The sequence below is a fragment of the Balaenoptera acutorostrata genome, chromosome 2 (assembly GCF_949987535.1).
Source record: "Balaenoptera acutorostrata chromosome 2, mBalAcu1.1, whole genome shotgun sequence".
Classification (NCBI taxonomy): Eukaryota; Metazoa; Chordata; class Mammalia; order Artiodactyla; family Balaenopteridae; genus Balaenoptera; species Balaenoptera acutorostrata.
The window spans coordinates 141,729,556-141,751,208 of record NC_080065.1 but is presented as its reverse complement, the minus strand read 5'-3'; the positions used below and the strand labels follow the sequence as shown (position 1 = coordinate 141,751,208).

Genomic DNA, 21,653 nt, shown 5'->3' with positions numbered 1-21,653 from the left:
GATCTGGAGTCTACCTGTCCAGTCTTTTCTGCTGTGAACAAGCTCGCTGTGCTTCAGCTAAGAGGAATCTTTTAGTTCCCCAAACTTGCTGTGTTCTCTCTTGCATTTGGCCTTTGCACAAGCTAGGCTTTTTGGCTTGGAATGATCTCTCCTCCTTTCCCTACCCTTTCCACACTTTTCCCCCACAATGGTGCCTACCTTCTAGTCATCTTTCTGGTATCCACTCAGCTGTTGCTTCCTCCATGACCCCTCCACGTTTGGGTTGGGTTAGGATCAGCCGTCCATGCTCCCATAACTCCCTGGGCTTCCTCTACCTTACCACTTGTTGTGCTGTGTTGTAATTGTTGGCATACTTGCCTGCATACCACCATCTGAACATAAAATCTAACAGAGCAGAGATGTGTCTTGCTCTCCATTGCATCCTCAGTGCCTAGTACCTAACAGGCGTTCTATTATGTAAAATAATAGAGATAATAGTAAAAGTGGGTTGAATGAATAATCGAAAGCGAAAGCTTACACGTTGCCATTGAAATTTGGAGCCATCTGTCTACTGCCTTCAGATATCCTTCCCGTCCAACCCCAGGCTGCACCATCGGCAATGAGAGGACCACAGCTATAAGGTGAGAATTGCTTCGCCACTTGCAAAGTTGTGGGCCACGCACTGCAGTTCTCTGTGTGGCAACATTGCCTTGTTTTTAGAAAAGCCCCAAGTCAGGACATCTACGTCTCCTTTTAAAATCCATCGGCAGACCCTGTTTCATAGAAACCGATAGTGGTGCATCTGAAATGGGCATAAGAACTGGTTCTGGAGAGAGAAAACATAAATATTAATATTAATAATAATGGCTAACATTTACCAAGTGCATTATCTCATTTAATATTTAAAATTATCCTATGAGGAAACTATAACTGTTAGTCCCATTTTATAATTGAGGAAACTAAGGCAGGTTAAATAACTTGCTCAAGGTAGTGAAATCAAAACTTATGCTTTTAACTTTTAACCAAAATTATATATAGCCTCATTTCCCCCCTCCCAAACAGAATCCATGTTTTCATTACTGTGTCACCTTATTCTAAAACCACATTTAATGCAAGTTATAGAGACACATTGTATTAAAATGTTTTTAAATCAGTAACAATTTTTTTTTAAAGGAAAAAGGATATGAGATGGAGAAAATGTGAATGATACAAAAACTATCTCCATGTGCTTTGGGTTTGCTACAGTAGGCTCACACATTTGGTTTGTGTAGTTAAACATTCGTGTAGTTAGCAGGAAAAGAGAAACTTGATGGTCAGTTACACAATTTACATTGTCCATTAGATAAAACCTGACCACTTGCTCAAAACTGCCTCATTTTACAGATGAAAGAACTGGGGCCCAGAGAGGGGAAGGGTTGCCCAAGGCTGGCTGGACCCAGACCCAGGTCTTTCCATAGGAAATTGGGTTGCCTATTTCCTTCTTTGAAAATTTGTTAAAGCAGATATTCTACACTAACATTTATTGGATGTTTATTTGGGATTAGTCTCTGTGCCAAGTACTGTGTATGGATGGGCAAATTTTATCCTCACAAAATCCTCAGAAGTAGCTCTGTTGTTTTATAGATGAAATATTGGGGGCTTTTTTGCTATTGAAACATTACAGCTCTGTCCTGGGTCATTTGGAAATGCATTCCCTCTCTTCTCTGCTGTTTTTTTCTCACTTTGCTCACTTCCATGACTTCTAGAGAACTGGCGTCCCCTGAAGGTCAGACATTTTACATAGAACTTGACAGCAAAGGACATTTCATCTTTATTTAAACAAATATCATTTACCATAATTTTGGATGAGAACGGATGAGGAGAATTTGAGCGTATTCCAAACCAGATTTGGAATGCAACAACATAGCCGAGGTACAATGAGGTTGGTGCTGCTGTATTCTCAGAGGCTGGCATAGTGGCCCTATAATCCACCCCACAGAATGGTTGGGAACATGGAATTCGGGAACAGACAGGTCTAGCTTCAAGCCTGAATTCTGCCTGTTACTAATTATGGGACCATGAATGGTTTTCCTAAGTTACTGAGCACCGTACTCCTCAGCTACAAAATTGAGACGATCATAACTGTTTCTATCCCTTGGGTCCTTGGAAGATTAAATGAAACAATCAATGTAACACAGTAAGCAGAGCCATCATATATACTCAAAAATGGGAGCTTTGGGAGACAGTCAAGATGGCGGAGGAGTAAGACATGGAGATCACCTTCCTCCCCACAAATACATCAGAGATACATCTACATGTGGAGCTGCTCCTACAGAACACCTACTGAACGCTGGCAGAAGACCTCAGACTTCCCAAAAGGCAAGAAACTCCCCACGTACCTGGGTAGGGCATAAGGAAAAAGAAAAAACAGAGACAAAAGACTAGAGACAGGACCTGCACCTCTGGCACTAGGAGCCCCTTCACTGGAGGAGACGGTGTGGGGGGAAGTGGGGGGAAGCTTCAGAGCCACGGAGGAGAGCGCAGCAACAGGGGTGCAGAGGGCAAAGCAGAGAGATGCCCACACAGAGGATCGGTGCCGACCAGCACTCACCAGCCCGAGAGGCTTGTCTGCTCACCCGCTGGGGCGGGCAGGGGCCGGGAGCTGAGGCTTGGGCTTCGGAGTTCAGATCCCAGGGAGAGGACTGGGGTTGGCTGCATGAAGCCTGAAGGGGGCTAGTGCGCCACAGCTAGCCAGGAGGGAGTCCGGGAAAAAGTCTGGAGCTGCCAAAGAGTCAAGAGACCATTGTTTCGGGGTGCGCGAGGAGGGGGGATTCAGAGCACCGCCTAAACGAGCTCCAGAGACTGGTGTGAGCTGTAGCTATCAGCGTGGACACCAGAGACAGGCATGAGACGCTAAGGCTGCTGCTGCAGCCATCAAGAAGCCTGTGTGCAAGCACAGGTCACTATCCACACCTCTACTCCTGGGAGCCTGTGCAGCCCGCCACTGCCAGGGTCCTGTGATCCAGGGACAACTTCCCCAGGAGAACACATGGCGCGCCTCAGGCTGTTACAACGTCACACTGGCCTCTGCTTCTGCAGGGTCGCCCCGCATTCTGTACGCTTCCCTCCCCGGGCCTGAGTGAGCCAGAGCCCCCTAATCAGCTGCTCCTTTAACCTCGTCCTGTCTGAGCGAAGAACAGATGCCCTCAGGCGACCTACAGGCAGAGGCGGGGCCAAATCCAAAGCTGAACCCCAGGAGCTGTGCGAACAAAGAAGAGAAAGGGAAATCTCTCCCAGCAGCCTCAGGAGCAGTGGATTAAATCTCCACAATCAACTTGATGTACCTGCATCTGTGGAATACCTGAATAGACAAGGAACCATCCCAAAACTAAGGTGGTGGACTTTGGGAGCAACTGTAGACTTGGGGTTTGCTTTCTGCATCTAATTTGTTTCTGGTTTTATGTTTATCTTAGTTTAGTATTTAGAGTTTAGTATCACTGGTAGATTTGTTTACTGATTTGGTTGCTCTCTTCCTTTATATAGATAGATAGATAGATAGATAGATAGATAGATAGATAGATAGATTTTTTTCCTTTTACTCTTTTTGTGAGGGTGTACGTATAGGCTTCTTTGTGTGATTTTGTCTGTATAGATTTGCTTTTACCATTTCTCCTAGGGTTCTGTCTGTCCCTTTTTTTTTTTTTTAGTATAGTTTTTAGCACTTGTTATCATTGGTGGATTAGTTTTTTGGTTTGGTTGCTCTCTTCTTTCTTTCTTCTTTTTTTTTACTTTTTACTTTTTTTAATTTTTAATAATTTTCTTTTATTTTTATTTTAATAACTTCATTTCTTTTTATTTTATTTTATTTTTCTTTCTTTCTCTTTTTCTCCCTTTTCTTCTGAGCCATGTGGCTGACAGGGTCTTGGTGCTCTGGCCAGGTGTCAGGCCTATGCCTCTGAGGTGGGACAGCCGAGTTCAGGACATTGGTCCACCAGAGACCTCCCAGCTCCACGTAATATGAAACAGCGAAAGCTCTCCCAGAGATCTCCATCTCAATGCTAAGACCCAGCTCCACTCAATGAGCGGCAAGCTACAGTGCTGGACACCCTATGCCAAACAACTAGCAAGACAGGAACACGACCCCACCCATTAGCAGAGAGCCTACCTAAAATCATAATGAGGTCACAGACACCCCAAAAACACATCACCGGATGCGGTCCTGCCCACCAGAAAGACAAGATCCAGCCTCATCCACCAGAACACAGGCACTATTCCCCTCCACCAGGAAGCCTACACTACCCACTGAACCAACCTTAGCCACTGGGGGCAGACACCAAAAAAAATGGGAAAAACAAACCTACAGCCTGTGAAAACGACGCCCCAAACACAGTAAGTTAAGCAAAATGAGAAGACAGAGAAACAGACAGCAGATGAAAGAGCAAGGTAAAAACCCACCAGACCAAACAAATGAAGAGGTAATAGGCAGTCTACCTGAAAAAGAATTCAGAGTAATGATAGTAAAGATGATCCAAAATCTGGGAAACAGAATGGAGAAAATACAAGAAACGTTTAACAAGGACCTAGAAGAACTAAAGAGCAAACAAACAATGATGAAAACACAATAAATGAAATTAAAAATTCTCTAGAAGGAATCAATAGCAGAATAACTGAGGCAGAAGAACAGAAGTGACTTGGAAGATAAAATAGTGGAAATAACTACTGCAGAGCAGAAGAAAGAAAAAAGAATGAAAAGAATTGAGGACAGTCTTAGAGACCTCTGGGACAACATTAAATGCACCAATCTTCAAATGATAGAGGTCCCAGAAGAAGAAGAGGAAAAGAAAGGGACTGAGAAAATACTTGAAGAGATTATAGTTGAAAACTTCCCTGATATGGGAAAAGAAATAGTCAATCAGGTCCAGGAAACGCAGAGAATCCCATACAGGATAAATCCAAGGAGAAACATGCCAAGACACATATTAGTCAAACTATCAAAAATTAAATACAAAGAAAACAAATTAAAAGCAACAAGGGAAAAACAACAAATAACATACAAGGGAATCCCCATAAGGTTAACAGCTGATCTTTCAGCAGAAACTCTGCAAGCCAGAAGGGAGTGGCAAGACATATTTAGTGATGAAAGAGAAAAACCTACAACCAAGATTACTCTACCAAGCAAGGATCTCATTCAGATTCAACTGAGAAATTAAAACCTTTACAGAAAAGCAAAAGCTAAGAGAATTCAGCACCACCAAACCAGCTTTACAACAAATGCTAAAGGAACTTCTCTAGGCAGGAAACACAAGAGAAGGAAAAGACCTGCAATAACAAACCCAAAACACTTAAGGAAATGGTAATAGGAGCATACATATCGATAATATCCTTAAATGTAAATGGATTACATGCTCCAACCAAAAGACATAGACTGGCTGAATGGATGCAGAAACAAGACCCATATATATGCTGTCTACAAGAGACCCACTTCAGACCTAGGGACACATACAGACTGAAAGTGAGGGGATGGAAAAAGATATTCCATGGAAATGGAAATCAAAAGAAAGCTGGAGTAGCAATTCTCATATCTGACAAAATAGACTTTAAAATAAAGACTATTACAAGAGACAAAGAAGGACACTACATAATGATCAAGGGATCAATCCAAGAAGAAGATATAACAATTGTAAATATTTATGCACCCAACATAGGAGCACCTCAATACATAAGGCAAATGCTAACAGCCATAAAAGGGGAAATCGACAGTAATACAATCATAGTAGAGGACTTTAACACCCCACTTTCACCAATGGACAGATCATCCAAAATGAAAATAAATAAGGAAACACAAGCTTTAAATGATACATTAAACAAGATGGACCTAATTGATATTTATAGGACATTCCATCCAAAAACAACAGAATACACTTTCTTCTCAACTGCTCATGGAACATTCTCCAAGATAGATCATATCTTGGGTCACAAATCAAGCCTTGGTAAATTTAAGAAAATTGAAATTTTATCAAGTATTTTTTCCAACCACGATGCTATGAGACTAGATATCAATTACAGGAAAAAATCTGTAAAAAATACAAACACATGGAGGCTAAACAATACACTACTTAATAACCAAGAGATCACTGAAGAAATCAAAAAATACATAGAAACAAATGACAATGAAAACACAATGACCGAAAACCTATGGGATGCAGCAAAAGCAGTGCTAAGAGGGAAGTTTATAGCAATACAATCCTACCTCAAGAAACAAGAAACATCTGAAATAAACACCTAACCTTACACCTAAAGCAATTAGAGAAAGAAGAAAAAAAAGACCCCAAAGTTAGCAGAAGGAAAGAGATCATAAAGATCAGATCAGAAATAAATGAAAAAGAAACGAAGTAAAGAATAGCAAAGATCAATACAACTAAAGTCTGGTTCTTTGAGAAGATAAACAAAATTGATAAACCATTAGCCAGACTCATCAAGAAAAAAAGGGAGAAGACTCAAATCAATAGAATTAGAAATGAAAAAGGAGAAGTAACAACTGACACTGCAGAAATACAAAGGATCATGAGAGATTACTACAAGCAACTATATGCCAGTAAAGTGGACAACCTGTAAGAAATGGACACATCCTTAGAAAAGCACAACCTTCTGAGACTGAACCAGGAAGAAATAGAAAATATGAACAGACCAATCACAAGCCCTGAAATTGAAACTGTGATTAAAAATCTTCCAGCAAACAAAAGCCCAGGACCAGACGGATTCACAGGTGAATTCTATCAAACATTTAGAGAAGAGCTCACACCTATCCTTCTCAAACTCTTCCAAAATATAGCAGAGAGAGGAAACACTCCCCAACTCATTCTACGAGGCCACCATCACCCTGATACCAAAACCAGACAAAGATGTCACAAAAAAAGAAACTACAGACCAGTATCACTGATGAACATAGATGCAAAGATCCTCAACAAAATACTAGCAAACAGAATCCAACAGCACATTAAAAGGATCATACACCATGACCAAGTGGGGTTTATCCCAGGAATGCAAGGATTCTTCAATATACACAAATCAATCAATGTGATAAACCATATTAACAAATTGAAGGAGAAAGACCATATGATCATCTCAATAGATGCAGAAAAAGCTTTTGACAAAATTCAACACCCATTTATGATAAAAACCCTCCAGAAAGTAGCCATAGAGGGAACTTACCTCAACACAATAAAGGCCATATATAACAAACCCACAGCCAACATCGTCCTCAATGGTGAAAAACTGAAACCATTTCCACTAAGATCAAGAACAAGACAAGGTTGCCCACTTTCAACACTATTATTTAACATAGTTTTGGAAGTTTTAGCCACAGCAATCAGAGAAGAAAAAGAAATGAAAGGAATCCAAATCAGAAAAGAAGAAGTAAAACTGTCACTGTTTGCAGATGACATGATACTATACATAGAAAATCCTAAAGATGCCACCAGAAAACTACTAGAGCTAATCAATGAATTTGGTAAAGTAGCAGGATACAAAACTAATGCACAGAAATCTCTTGCATTCCTATACACTGATGATGAAAAATCAGAAAGAGAAATTAAGGAAACACTCCCATTTACTATTGCAACCAAAAGAGTAAAATACCTAGGAATAAACCTACCTAAGGAGACAAAAGACCTGTATGCAGAAAACTATAAGACGCTGATGAAAGAAATTAAAGATGATACAAACAGATGGAGAGACATACCGTGTTCCTAGATTAGAAGAATCAACATTGTGAAAATGACTATACTATCCAAAGCAATCTCCAGGTTCAATGCAATCCCTATCAAACTACCAATGGCATTTTTCACAGAACTAGAACAAAAAATTTCACAATTTGTATGGAAACACAAAAGACTCCGAATAACTAAAGCAATCTTTAGAAAGAAAAACGGAGCTGGAGGACTCAGGCTCCCTGACTTCAGGCTATACTACAAAGCTACAGTAATCAAGACAGTATGGTACTGGCACAAAAACAGAAATATAGATCAATGGAACAGGATGGAAAGCCCAGAGAGAAACCCACACACATATGGTCAGCTTATTTTTGATACAGGGGGCAAGAACATACAATGGTGAAAGGACAGCCTCTTCAATAAGTGGTGCTGGGGAAACTGGATAGCTACATGTAAAAGAATGAAATTAGAACACTCCCTAACACCATACACAAAAGTAATCTCAAAATGGATTAAAGACCTAAATGTAAGGCCAGACACTATAAAACTCTTAGAGAAAAACATAGGAAGAACACTCTATGACAAACACCACAGCAAGATCCTTTTTGACCCCCCTCCTAGAGAAATGGCAATAAAAACAAAAATAAACAAATGGGACCTAATGAAACTTAAAAGTTTTGCACAGCAAAGGAAACCATAAACAAGACGAAAAGACAACCCTCAGAATGAGAGAAAATATTTGCAAACGAAGCAACTGACAAAGGATTAATCTCCAAAATTTACAAGCAGCTCATGCAGGTCAATATCAAAAAAACAAAAACAAAAACAAAACAAACAACCCAATCCAAAAATGGGCAGAAGGCCTAAATAGACATTTCTCCAAAGAAGATATACAGATTGCCAACAAACACATGAAAGGTTGCTCAACATCACTAATCATTAGAGAAATGCAAATCAAAACTACAATGAGGTATCACCTCACCCCAGTCAGAATGGCCATCATCAAAAAATCTACAAACAATAAATGCTGGGGAGGGTGTGGAGAAAAGGGAACCCTCTTGCATTGCTGGTGGGAATGTAACTTGATACAGCCACTATGGAGAACAGTATGGAGATTCCTTAAAAAACTAAAAACAGAACTACCATACGACCCAGCAATCCCACTACTGGGCATATACCCAGAGAAAACCATAATTCAAAAAGAGACATGTACCATGATGTTCATGGCAGCACTATTTACAATAGCCAGGACATGGAACCAACCTGAATGTCCATCGACAGATGAATGGATAAAGAAGATGTGACACATATATACAGTGGAATATTACTCTGCCGTAAAAAGAAACGAAATTGAGTTATTTGTAGTGAGGTGGATGGACCTAGAATCTGTCATACAGAGTGAAGTAAGTCAGAAAGTGGAAAACAGATACCGTATGCTAACACATATGTATGGAATCTAAAAAATAAAATAAAATAAGGTTCTGAAGAACCTAGGGGAAGATTAGGAATAAAGATGCAGACATAGAGAATGGCCTTGAGGACACAGGAATGGGGAAGGGTAAGCTGGGACGAAGTGAGATAGTGGCATGGACTTATATACACTACCAAAGGTAAAAGAGATAGCTAGTGGGAAGCAGCCACATAGCACAGGGAGATCAGCTCGGTGCTTTGTGACCACCTAGAGGGGTGGGATAAGGAGGGTGGGAGGGAGACACAAGAGGGAGGATATATGGGGATATATGTATATGTATAGCTGATTCACTTTGTTATAAAGCAAAAACTAACACACTATTGTAAAACAATTATACTCCAACGAAGATGTTAAAAAAAATGGGAGCTTTTATTGTTTTTATTATTATTACCATGGTTTGAATTTTGGCGTGGTCTTTAGGAAGAATGCAGGACTTGGAATAAGATCTGAGTTCTAATCTCACTTGTGTTGAGTAGCTCTGCAACCTCAGGCATGCTGTGTATCACTTCCCTTTTCTGTCAAGTGAGACCCCCTCACCCACCCTTCCATGTCAAAGCTGCTGGAGAGGTCAAACATCATCTTAAATGGGAAAGTGCTTTGAGATATACACAACAGAAAAGCAAGTAAATGTTTGTATATCTTGTCTCAGCTTATAGACATTTGTACTCAAAATGAGTCTGAGAAAATGAAAAGGGATCAGGAACTCCTTGTTAGCTCTGGATGGGTAGAGAGGGGTGTGGGTAGATGTGAACCTAGAGGGTGAGGAACCATAATCCACCAGTTTCCTTTAACTGATTCTCCAGCACCTGCTGACTTTGGGCCCCAAGGTTCCCAGTCCTAACATAAAAATAATGCAAGGGAAGAAGGTGGAATAAGATGTGTTTTTATGCATGCTGGTTTGTCTGGCCTGAAATGTTCTTCCAGACCCTCCCTTCCTTAGGAACTCCCATTTACCCTTTAAGACACAGCTCAAATATCACTTCCTCTGTGAAGCCCTCCCTGCTTCCTTGGGTATTTTCACTCTCTGTGCTCTCACTGGATTGTGACCATTGCTCCATCAGATGACCTACAGCAGTGCTTTGCAATCACAGTTGATTCTCATCATTCAGTGGTTATGTTTAATAAAGTCACCTGATTTACACATAACCTTGTTTTATGCACATTTCTGTTCAAAAACACCTTGTTTAGTATGTATTGTGGCTTCATTAACATTGAACTCACAGTCAACAGCACTATAACTCATGCTGAGTGAAACTCATCTAACACATGTTTTCCTTGGAAGATACATCACAGCCTTCTTTCACTTACACAAGACAGCACCTCAGCTCTATGCTTGAGGGTCACTTTAAACAGCAAAATGACCAATAAAGTGTACACAAGTGCAAAAAATTTGGCACTAAACAGACCTCAAAAAAGACACTAGTTTATGGTATGAGCTGAAACGAGAAGGCCGGGCCTCGCCTTGTTCGACCTCAGCTGGGAATGTGCATGTAGAGTGACAAATTTTTCTCTGCTCTGGGCATGGGCATGTCATGAATGACTGTGAAAGGGCTGCAAGAATTGACTTTGGGGTTACAGATAGATTTTAGTGAGTAGGCGATTTGCAAGTATAAAATCTGCAAAGCATAAAATCAACTGTATTTATTTATGTGTTGGACATTTTTACTAGCCTGAGGCTTCTTACAGAAAGGTTGGCATGTGTACTGGATATCTTCTCTCTCTTTTTTCTTTTTACATTTATTTATTTTTGGCTGCATTGGTCTTTGTTGCTGCGCATGGGCTTTTCTCTAGATGTGGTGAGCCAGGGCTACTCTTCGTTGTGGTGTGTGGGCTTCTCATTGTGGTGGCCTCTCTTTGTTGCGGAGCACGGGCTCTAGGCGCCCAGGCTTCAGTAGTCATGGCTCGCGGGCTCTAGAGTGCAGGCTCAGTAGTTGTGGCACATGGGCTTAGTTGCGCCACGGCATGTGGGATCTTCCTGGACCAGGGCTCGAACCCGTGTCCCCTGCATTGGCAGGCGGATTCTTAACCACTGCACCACCAGGGAAGCCCTGGATATCTTCTCTTGCTCCTCCAGACCTACTTCACTCTTCTCACCCTGCCCTCGCCCCTGCAGACTGACCTCTGTGGACTACTCTACTAGGATTTCTTTGTCCTCTGGCTTCCAGTTGGGTTCAGCCAACAAGAAACCCCAGCAGTTGATGGGGGGAAGGGAGGAGAGGGGGCCAGCATATTTATTCCGCAGCCTCCTCCTTGTGTTGCTGCCTTGGGCTTCCTCTGTCTCGCACTAAATGTCCTCTCCTCTCGAGGCACCTTTCTCCAGGTGACTCTCTGCTTCCACAAGCAAGTGACCGCTCCTGTTCCTCATCTCTTTGGGCCTAGGGGTGGTAACTGCTCCTTGACTGTTCTTTGCCTCTGTACTACTTACTATGGTTCTTCTAAACCCACACTGTGTTAAATAGTCCTTTTGAAATAGGCTCGCCTTGAATTATCTTAATTTGACTGTGATGTGTTTGGTCCTCAACTGATATCTTATTCATCGTATACACCTGACACAGTGCCAAGTACTAGCAGGTGAATGGTAACAAATGATCTCTAAAACTCCTCCTAACAGTATCTATGATTCAGTTATCCCAGAGACCAACTACTCATGATGACTTGGGAAGAATTGCAAAGTCACTGAAAACACACTCATACACACACACACACACACACACACACACACACACACACACTGCCCATCTTGCTGAATGGGGGGGGGGTATGTTCTGCCTTTTCCTGAGTGTGGTGGTCTTGTGTGTTGGGAGGTTCCAGGCAGAGTAGGGTCTGCAGGATAAATGCTCTCTGAGAAGCCGATCTGTTCATCCATCCTGCTCTAGAAGCTTCCTCTCTGGGTCATTTGCCAGGGGGAGTCAAGCCCAGAGGTGAGTCCCACAAAGGACTGTGTGGAAGCCACAGGCTTTCTCACTGGTACCTGCTGGTCCTCTGGGTGCATGAGCTGGCCTCCTGCAGTGGACGTGGGCATTTGGTGAACTGAAAGGTACAGGGAGAGCTCAAGACACCAAAACTATAATAACCCAGCCCTTATTTCCCTGGGATTTTAAGAGCGAGGAGAACAGCTGTGCCTTGCTGTCCAACTGTGGCTTAAGAACTCCGAATTACAATTTCCACATGTCACCCACACAGCAGATGACAGAATGAGTATGAACAATAATTTGGTACTAGGAGCAAGTCAAAAATCACTCCAGATTGGTTTCTCTTCCACCAGCTTTGCCTCTCTCAAATCCACTCTCCACACTGCTGCCAGAATATATTTTTAAACACAAATTTGACCTTCTCTCCTTGTTCAATGACATTTTTCCTCTGTACAACTAGAGTTCCAACTTTTTTTGTGTTTTAAAATCTAGGTCCTTGTCTAGATTTATAGCCTTAGATTAAACTTGTCTACCCCTTCTATTATCCTCACCCTTGCTGAGAATACACACACACACACACACACACACACACACACACACACACACACACACACACACCCTATGCCCCAGCAATGGTAAACTGATAATAGCTTCCCAATATGTTTTGTTTCCTCTATCCCTCTACCTGGAAAGTATTTCTATTTCTGCCCATTGGCTTGCCTAAAAAAAGCATAATTCATCTTCAAAACTGAGTCAGACATGGTATCTTCTGTGACAGTGCTTCCCAAACTTTAATGTGCAGATGATCACCTGTAGATCTTGTTAAAATGTAGATTCCCATTCAGTGGATCTCAGGGTGGAGACAGAATTTGCATTTCTCACAAGCTAGTAATGCTGTTGTTGCTGGTCCGGGGACCACACTTTGAGTAGCAACTTTCTAGGAAGTTTCCACTGATGTCGCCTTTTGCCCAATAGATTCCATCACTTTTTCTGAGCTCTTCTCTACTTTGACCTTATTTCTGTTGTTGCTCTAATTGCTGTATTATAATTTTACTTGTTTATATGTCTGCCTTCCCAACCATACCTGGAGTTTCTTAAAAGTAAAGACTGTGTCTTTTTCATCTTTGTTTCTGCAGCACTCAGCACAGCATGTCAGAGGTCACAGGAACCATTTGATATTTACTTGGCGAAACAATGTTGAATGATGTATAGTCTTTATTTGTCTGTGGAATGTGAAACTATGTAACCATTATTATTTATGGAAAACGTTTGGTTGTCTGACATTGGGATAAATATGGACCCAGGCTATACATACCATATTTACTAAAATGCACAGCTTTATTTGCTAGACCTAACCTTTAACTTGGTGTGATTTACAAAGCCTAAGAGATATTTGTAACATTTTAATTGTGACCATTAGCAATCACTGTACACTAATAAATATTCAATCTATCCAAGTATAAATACATAGTCTCAAAAGGGCACAATGCAAAATCTATAAAATGCATCTAGAACCAAAACTTTGCATAGGGGAATTCCCTGTGAACACATGGCACCTTTTCAAAATGTGAGAGGGAAAAAAAAAAGCCAAAAACCAAACAGGCAGAAGTCTATTTTGCAGGATACTGAGAGGTAACCTCTTGACCCATGTTAAGTTAAAGCCTCAATGATTCTGAGCTTGAACAAGATAATACCATGTAAGGGAGAATTTTTCTAAACCATACCACAGAAATCAGTCAATTCTGATGTTTTCCTTCTAGGCTGGATGTTCCAGAAATCATCTCTAATTAAAGGTTCCAAAAAAGAATGTACAAAATGCCAAAGAAGTAAACAGGGATGATTTTGGATAAGTTGAGAAATATCATCTTCTGAATGATAGGTTTTTTTTGAAGCTACCAGTTTCACAATAATTATACTTAAAAGTTGTACATCTGCATCTTCAGCCGGTCAAAATATCATATGATTCTTTAGAAAGAGCTGCTTTCAACACCATCCAAAAAGAGTTTTCCCTGAACACTGTAGGAAAATTAAATCTCTCTTACATCAGGGAATACCCTCCCCCAGAAAGTGTCCAAGAAGACCGCAGCCGGCTCAATGTTGAAGTGATAATTCAAGGAAGTATTTATACTTCTGCAGGAGAATCTTTTAAAGCTGCTTTGAAGCCCATCTACAAATTGCTTCATGCAATATGACTCTGGTGGGTTGAGTGAATCAAAGGGCTAATTACTCCTTTAGTACCTCCAATGTCATTAACTCTGATGAAGGTGAGGATACAGATGAGGAAAAAAAGATCCTATTCCAAGTTGGAGGGCTACACCGCCAGCCACACTGGTCTATGCAGGAGCAACTTTACTTGCTGATGGTGCTGTGTTGGCTTCTTTATTGGCTCTCTAGGACTTTCCCCTCTACTGTACTTACCTCCTCAGCAATCCCTTTCACCCTCAGTAGGAGGCAGTGTTGAATAAAAATAGAGAAACTGTGCATTGCAGTCAGACAGACAGAGGTGGGCTGTATTCTTCCTAGCTCTGTCCCTTCAGGCAGGTGTCCAAGCTTTTCAAAGCCTAAGTTCCATTATCTGTAAAATGGGAATAATAATAATATCTCACGGCACTAGTGTGAACCCAGGGTGAACTGAGATTCTGCAGTTAAGGCTTGTAGCTCAGTACATATTCACTTTACATATTCAAGTGCTCAATCAACAGTAGGCATCCTTGTGCATCTTGGAAGCCCCCCCACTCGGTGCCTGACTCAGTTTCCATCCAGATGGTTTGAGCAGGAACAGACCTCTTACTCCTCTCTTAGAATCTGGGGAGACTTGGAAGTCTCAACCTTAAAGTTGCACATCTCTAGGGCCTAAACAAGCTTCAGTTTCTCTGCCAGGCCACACTCCCCAGCACAAGTCTGCACTCTGTTGATGAGGATGGAAGAATGCAGAGAGGGGACTGATTCCTGGAGGCCTCAGTAAGTCAGTGTTTACGGAAGCCATGATTTCCTCCCAGGATGCCTGTGGAAGCACTGGGCACAGAAGGGGACGCAGAGTCACTTGCTTGGCTTGGTAGTAAATGAGCATCCAAGTGGTTACAACCTAAGGCCTCTCTCTGTACCAGGTGTTTCCACCATCTGATGCCTTCTTTCTGCCCAGACACCAGATACCCAACACTCCAGCGGTAAGATCGGAATTGTTCACCCCAGTCCATTATGCTCCCTTCACAGAGAGAGGCGGCAGTGTACTCTATGAGTAAAACCTCATAAAGCTGCTTCTCAGAATATCCGGCCTCTGATGTGAGCAGCTGTTCCATCATCCTCTAAGGCAGGAAGCTGTGGCTGACAGCATCACAGAGGCAGAGCTTACTCTTTGTGCCTTTCATTAACTCACTAGTTCTCCTTGAAAAAGAGTCATGCTCCTTGTTCATCTTGCCCCATATCCTGGGATTCTGTGTTGTCAGGTCAAATCAAAAAATCCCTTGACCGTGAACTTTAGGTCCATGTTTAAAATAACAATAAGTGTAATAATCCAGGGTCCTGCCCCATCTCTCCCTTTCTCTAAGAAGTGCAAGAAATGTCGCTTGAAAGCTGTCGATTGAGGTTTGCGCTCCACACAAGAGAAGAGGCTGGAGGAAGGGTACAGACTGCTCTGGCCCTGCTCCCAGTTCAGTGGCTGAGCCTCCTGCCTGTGGCCTGGTGCCCGCCTCTGTCAGGCCGCTGCCTCCGTGGCAGCTTAGGGACTGGCGCCACAGGCCAGTTGCCTCCGAGGAGTCCTGGGATGGTGGCAGCTTTTAATGCTCCGTGGTGGGAAGACCTCCTTGCCCCACTCGGGATCTGCAGCCTGTGGCCTGGCACTGAGTCTCTTTTAAAGTCCCGATTCTGCGATTTCAGCCAGTTGACTCAAGAGTCTGGAGAAAGGTGGCCGGTCTTCTGGTTTCTAGAGAGGGAAGAAAAGAACTCTGTGATGTCCTTGTACTTGTGTGTCATAGCTAATTCCAAAGCAAACCAGAGTTCAACAGCAGTCCCCTCTGCTGAGTTTTAAATATGCTTCTATATATATTGTATGTGAGGCCATTATGTCTTAGTTGTTAACAGCAGGTATTTTGGAATCATATGGCCTACTCGTGAATCACAGCTTTTCCACTTATTAGCTGTGTGACCTTTGAACAGGTTACTAAACCTTTTTGAACCTCAGTTTTGTCATCTGTAAAATGGGGATAATAATATTATCAATCTCATAAGATTGTTATAAGAATTAAATAAAATCGTATATAAAAATGCAACATAAAATAAGCACTAAGTAAGACTAAAAAAGAAAATATTTAGGTATAAATCTCATAAAATATGTATAGGATCTATTTTAGGAAAAATATAAAATTCTAAAGAAAGAAATCAAAGGAGAGCTAAATATATGGAGAAATATTCCATGTTCATGGTTAGGAAGACTTGCTATTGTTAAGATGTCATTTCTTTTCAACTTGATGTATGGATTCAACACAATCACAAGAATCCCAGCAAGTTATTTTGTAGATACTGACAAACCAACTCTAAACTCCATATGGAAAGGCCAAAGACTCAGAATAGCCAACACAATACTGAAGAAGAACAAGTTTGGAGGACTGATACTTCCTGACTTCAAGACTTACGATAAAGCTATAGTAATCAAGAGAGCATGGTATTGGTGAAAGAATAGACAAATAGGTCAATGGAATAGAGTTGGGATCCCAGAAATAGACCCACACAAATGTAGTCAAATCTTTGACAGAGGAGCAAAGGCAATTTAATGGAGAAAGGGTAGTCTTTTCAACAAACGGTCCTAGAGCAATCGGACATCCACATGCAATACAATGACTCTAGACACAGACCTGACACTCTTCACAAAAATTCACTCAAAATGGATCATAGACCTAAATATAAAATGCAAAACTTATAAGACATCTAGAAGATAACATAGGAGAAAATCTGGGTGACCTTTGGTTTGGCAATGAGTTTTTAGATACAACACCAAAAGCACGATTCATAAAAGAAAAAAAATTGATGTTGAACTTTGTTAAAATTAACAACTTCTGCTCTGTAAAAGTCACTGTTAAGTGAATGAAAATATAAGCCATAGGCTGGGAGAAAATGTTTTTAAAACACATATCTGATAAAGGACTTATATCCAAAATATGCAAAGACCTCTTAAAACTCAGAAGCAAGAAAACAAATAATCCTATTAAAAAATGGGCAAAGATCTAAGCAGTTACCTCATTTAAAAAGATATACAAATGGAAAATACACATATGAAAAGATGCTCAACATCATATGTTGGGGATTTGCAAATTAAAACAACAATGAGATACCACTATATTCTTATTAAAATGGCTAAAATCAAAGCACTGACAACGCCAAATGCTGGTGAGGATGTGGAGCAACAGGAACTGTCATTGCTGGTGGGAATGTGAAAATGGTAGCCATCTTGGAAGACAGTCTGGCAGTTTCTTAAAAGGCTAAACATTTTCATATGATAGTGTTATCATATGATCCAGGAATCACACCCCTGGATATTTACCCAATTGAGCTGCAAATCTATGTCCATACAAAAACTAGCACACAAATGTTTATAGCAGCTTTATTCATAACTGCCAAAAACTGGAAGCCACCAAGATGTCCTTCAGTAGGTGAATGGATAAACAAACTGTGGTACATCCATACAATGGAAATATTATTCAGTGATAAAAAGAAGTGAGCTTTCAAGCCATGAAAAGACATGGAGGAATCTTAAATGCATAGTTCTAAATGGAAGAAGCCAATCTGAAAAGGCTACATACTGTATGATTCAACTATGTGACATTCTGGCAAAGGCAGAACTTGGACAATAAAAAGATCAGTGGTTTCCAGGGATTTGGGAAGAAGAGGGGAAGGGATAAACAGGTGAAGCACAGTGCATTTAAAGACAGTGACACTATTCTGTATGATACTATAATGGTAGTTACATGATATACATTTGTCAAAACTCACAGAACTGTATAAAAAAAGCAGTGAACCTTAATGTAAAACATGGACTTTAGTTAATAATAATGTATCAGTGGTGGTAGAATAATTGTAACAAATGTACCACACTAATGCAAAATGTTATTTAAGAAAGAAAAAAGTACTAAATGTCAGCTATCATAATTGTTATAGTATTTAATCCTTGAGAAGTGGACTAGATTTGTTTTGTGCCCTTCCTTATGTCTTTATGGTTTATTTCTTTGTTTCTGATGACAAAAGCTCTATGAACTTACAGAGCAAACATTATTTAATTATCTTACAGTAAGAAAAAGGAGGTTCAGAGAATGGCCCATGATTAATGATTAAGAAATGATAAAACTCAGATAAAACCCAAGTATCCTATACTTTTTAAATCCCCCGTTACCCTTCCATGATCCAAATTTGTGTTAATTCTCTATTCAGCAACTTTCAGCAACTTTCAACTTTTGAAATTTAAAATTTGCTAACTCACCCAAGGACATCTAACACTCATGCTGATATGGCTTAAGGCATAGCCTGCCACCCAAGGATAACTGAGATGTCTGGGAGGGTGCAGAGTAATTGGCTCCCATTCTGAATTGTTGTATGAATAAAATGAATTTTAATTCAGTCATTTTAATAGTTTCACAGCATCAGTGAACTTCTGTTTACCAGTTTATAGAACTAACTTCATGTATATTTAATGGTTTTATGATGTTACAGATGCTTTTTTTCTCAAAAAATTGACATAGGCCTTCCCCACTCTTCCTTTCTGACAGTATGTTGATGGCTTGTGACATTATATTACAAATCAAATAACATTTAAGGTCCCTGCCAGCTCTTCCAGGAATGAGTAACTCCTTTAGTTAATAGATGCTCAACGTCACTTTCTTGCTAATCTATTTTGTCATCCCTACTACCTCATCCTCTGAGAGGGTTCCTTTCTTCAGGGATGGGGGCAGACCCTGAAACTGCAGATTATAATGAGGGCGGGGGGGAACCACTTCCTTTACTGACCTCTTTCCAGCAATGATTCATGATCTGGTAGATATGCGAGGAGGCCAGTCGAGGCTTGTATAACCGAAATCCAGTGGTGATGTCTTCCACCACCTCTGAGTTGCTTCGGTTCTCATACGGGATTTTGCCTTCACTGAAGACTTCCCACATCAGCACACCTATGAGAAATGGTGAATCAAAACAGCTAGTGATAAAGTTCCTAAATAGCGAACAAACCAACTTACCTCTAGAAATCACAGACTCCTTGACATTAAGATTCAAGTCCCTACCTCCAGAAAGTACAATATCAAAAGCCACCTGGGGCTTATTAAGCCTGTGCTATTTCTAAAGAAGAGCGATTTCCCTACCTTCCTAGTGGTGAAGAATGTTCAAGCTCAGCCCTTTGCTATAGCTAACTCAAATGCTACTACTAAAAGTTGCAGGGGATGTAAACTCAAATGTCTACACATGATATAGATGAATGGAGTGGATGAGGTCTGCATAATAGGGACTAGGGAGGACTGTGAAAAACTGGAGGTCAAAAATTCTGTCCCCAAAGGGGCAGCTGTGATTTAGCTCCAGCCAGCATAGGGCACATGGGAATGAGGGCTCTGAATTGCCACATTTTCTGTTTTTTTAAAGATAAGTCATAAATTGGGAGTTTTAAAATATAAACTCAATTTGATTTAAAAGAAATACTGTGGGGCTTCCCTGGTGGTGCAGTGGTTGAGAGTCTGCCTGCCAATGCAGGGGACACGGGTTCGAGCCCTGGTCTGGGAGGATCCCACATGCCGCGGAGCGACTGGGCCCGTGAGCCACAATTGCTGAGCCTGCGCGTGTGGAGCCTGTGCTCCGCAACGGGAGAGGCCGCGATGGTGAGAGGCCCGCGCGCCGCGATGAAGAGTGGCCCCCGCTTGCCGCAACCGGAGAAAGCCCTCGCACAGAAACTAAGACCCAACACAGCCATAAATAAATAAATAAATAAATAAATAAATAAATAAATAAAATTTAAAAAAAAAAAGTTTAAAAAAAAAAAAAAGAAATACTGTGTTAACCAAGCAAAACTCTTTAAGTTGTCCATTTTTGACCTCTGATTTAATCCCTTTTCTTTTTTTGCCCTCAGTAGAAATGTTACACCCAGCTTTATTATGTACTCATCTATTCATAGAATGTCAGAGTGGGAACAGAGCTTGCAGATCACCTAATCCAGTGGTTTTCAAAGCATAGTCCAGAGATCCTGAGGGCAGAGTTTTCCAAAGTATGATCCCTAAAACATCTGAAGTTTTGAAAAATCAACTCAGAAATTTGTTCCAATGGCAGATCCTGGGCCCCAGCCCAGACAACTGGATTAGAATTTCTAAGGGATCCTCAGAAATGCCTCAGGAGTTTTGGAAATTCAGTAAATAAGATCAATTAGCACCCCAAGATGCCAGGATTTCTAGTGAGATTTCTTTGGAAAATGGGGGAAAGCTGGCTGGAAAACAGTTGCTTTCACGCAAACCTTGTGATGCATTGAGGAACTGAGTAAGGCCCAAAGAGGTTAGTTGACTAGTTTAAAATAGTGCAGTTCATATATATGGAATCTAAAAAAAAAAAGACCCTGAAGAACCTAGGGGCAGGGCAGGAATAAAGACGCAGACGTAGGGAATGGACTTGAGGTCACGGGGAAGGGGAGGGGGAAGCTGAGACTACGTGAGAGAATGGCATTGACATATAAACACTACCAGATGTAAAACAGATAGGGAAGCAGCTGTATAGCACAGGGAGATCAGCTCATGCTTTGTGACCACCTAGAGAGGTGGGATAGGGAGGGTGGGAGGGAGGCACAAGAGGGAGGGGATATGGGGATATATGTATACGTATAGCTGATTCACTTTGTTATACAGCAGCAACTAACACAACAATGTAAAGGAATTATACTCCAATAAAGATGTTTAAAAATATAGTGCAGTTAATTAGGGGAAAAACCTCAAAATGCGTGACAAAGCCCAGTGGCCTTGAGGCAGGCAAAAGCTCTCCTCCATCCAGGTTTCTGTTTCTCAGGTTTGCCACCCCAGTTTTCTCACCCCTCTATTCTGCTTCCATCAGTCAATCTCATCTTTGGACACTTCAGATGACATATCCTAGGAAGGGATGGACTTTAGCTCAACCCTCTAATTATAAGATGCAGCAGCAAAGTCCTAGGCTGACAACCTGTGGCAGAATAAACCCCATTCTGAGTCAGCAGGTGAATGTGGCCATGGCAGCAAACATCTCTTTATGGGACACCTGGCTTGGTGCAGCATGACCCGCCGTACCGACAGAGAGTGGCCACACATCAGCCATACCCTTCCTAGTTATATGCACTGGGGAAAAGAGAATGTGAAGTTGCTCAAGCGCAGTTTTTTTTCTTCTAAGTTCATTCTATACCTTAAATTTGACTAACAAAGTCATAGTTAGGCCTGTTGAACAGGGTAACTACTTTAAGGAACAATTTAGGACTCAAAATCAAAAATCATTTGGTTGTTGGAAATGGATATTCTAAAATGCTGGAGAAGATTAGTTAGTTCTTCTCCTAAGAGATTTAATTAGTCATCTTCTCCCTGGTTTCTACTACTAGTCAATATACTTGGCAAACCTTCCCTTCAC

The 21,653-nt window shown here is 41.1% G+C and overlaps 1 protein-coding gene across 1 annotated transcript in view; it reads right to left on the bottom strand.

The window, feature by feature from the left end:
- Window positions 1–15,896: 15,896 nt before the first annotated feature.
- Window positions 15,897–21,653, bottom strand: part of ITK (IL2 inducible T cell kinase) — a 64,729-nt gene continuing 58,972 nt past the window's right edge. The window contains exons 16-17 of the mRNA XM_007165522.3: window positions 19,047–19,204; window positions 15,897–15,975 (exon numbers count right to left, since the gene is read on the bottom strand). Coding sequence (XP_007165584.1) covers window positions 15,904–15,975; window positions 19,047–19,204 — 230 coding nt within the window. The 3' untranslated portion in view covers window positions 15,897–15,903. The remainder of the gene's footprint in view (window positions 15,976–19,046; window positions 19,205–21,653) is intronic.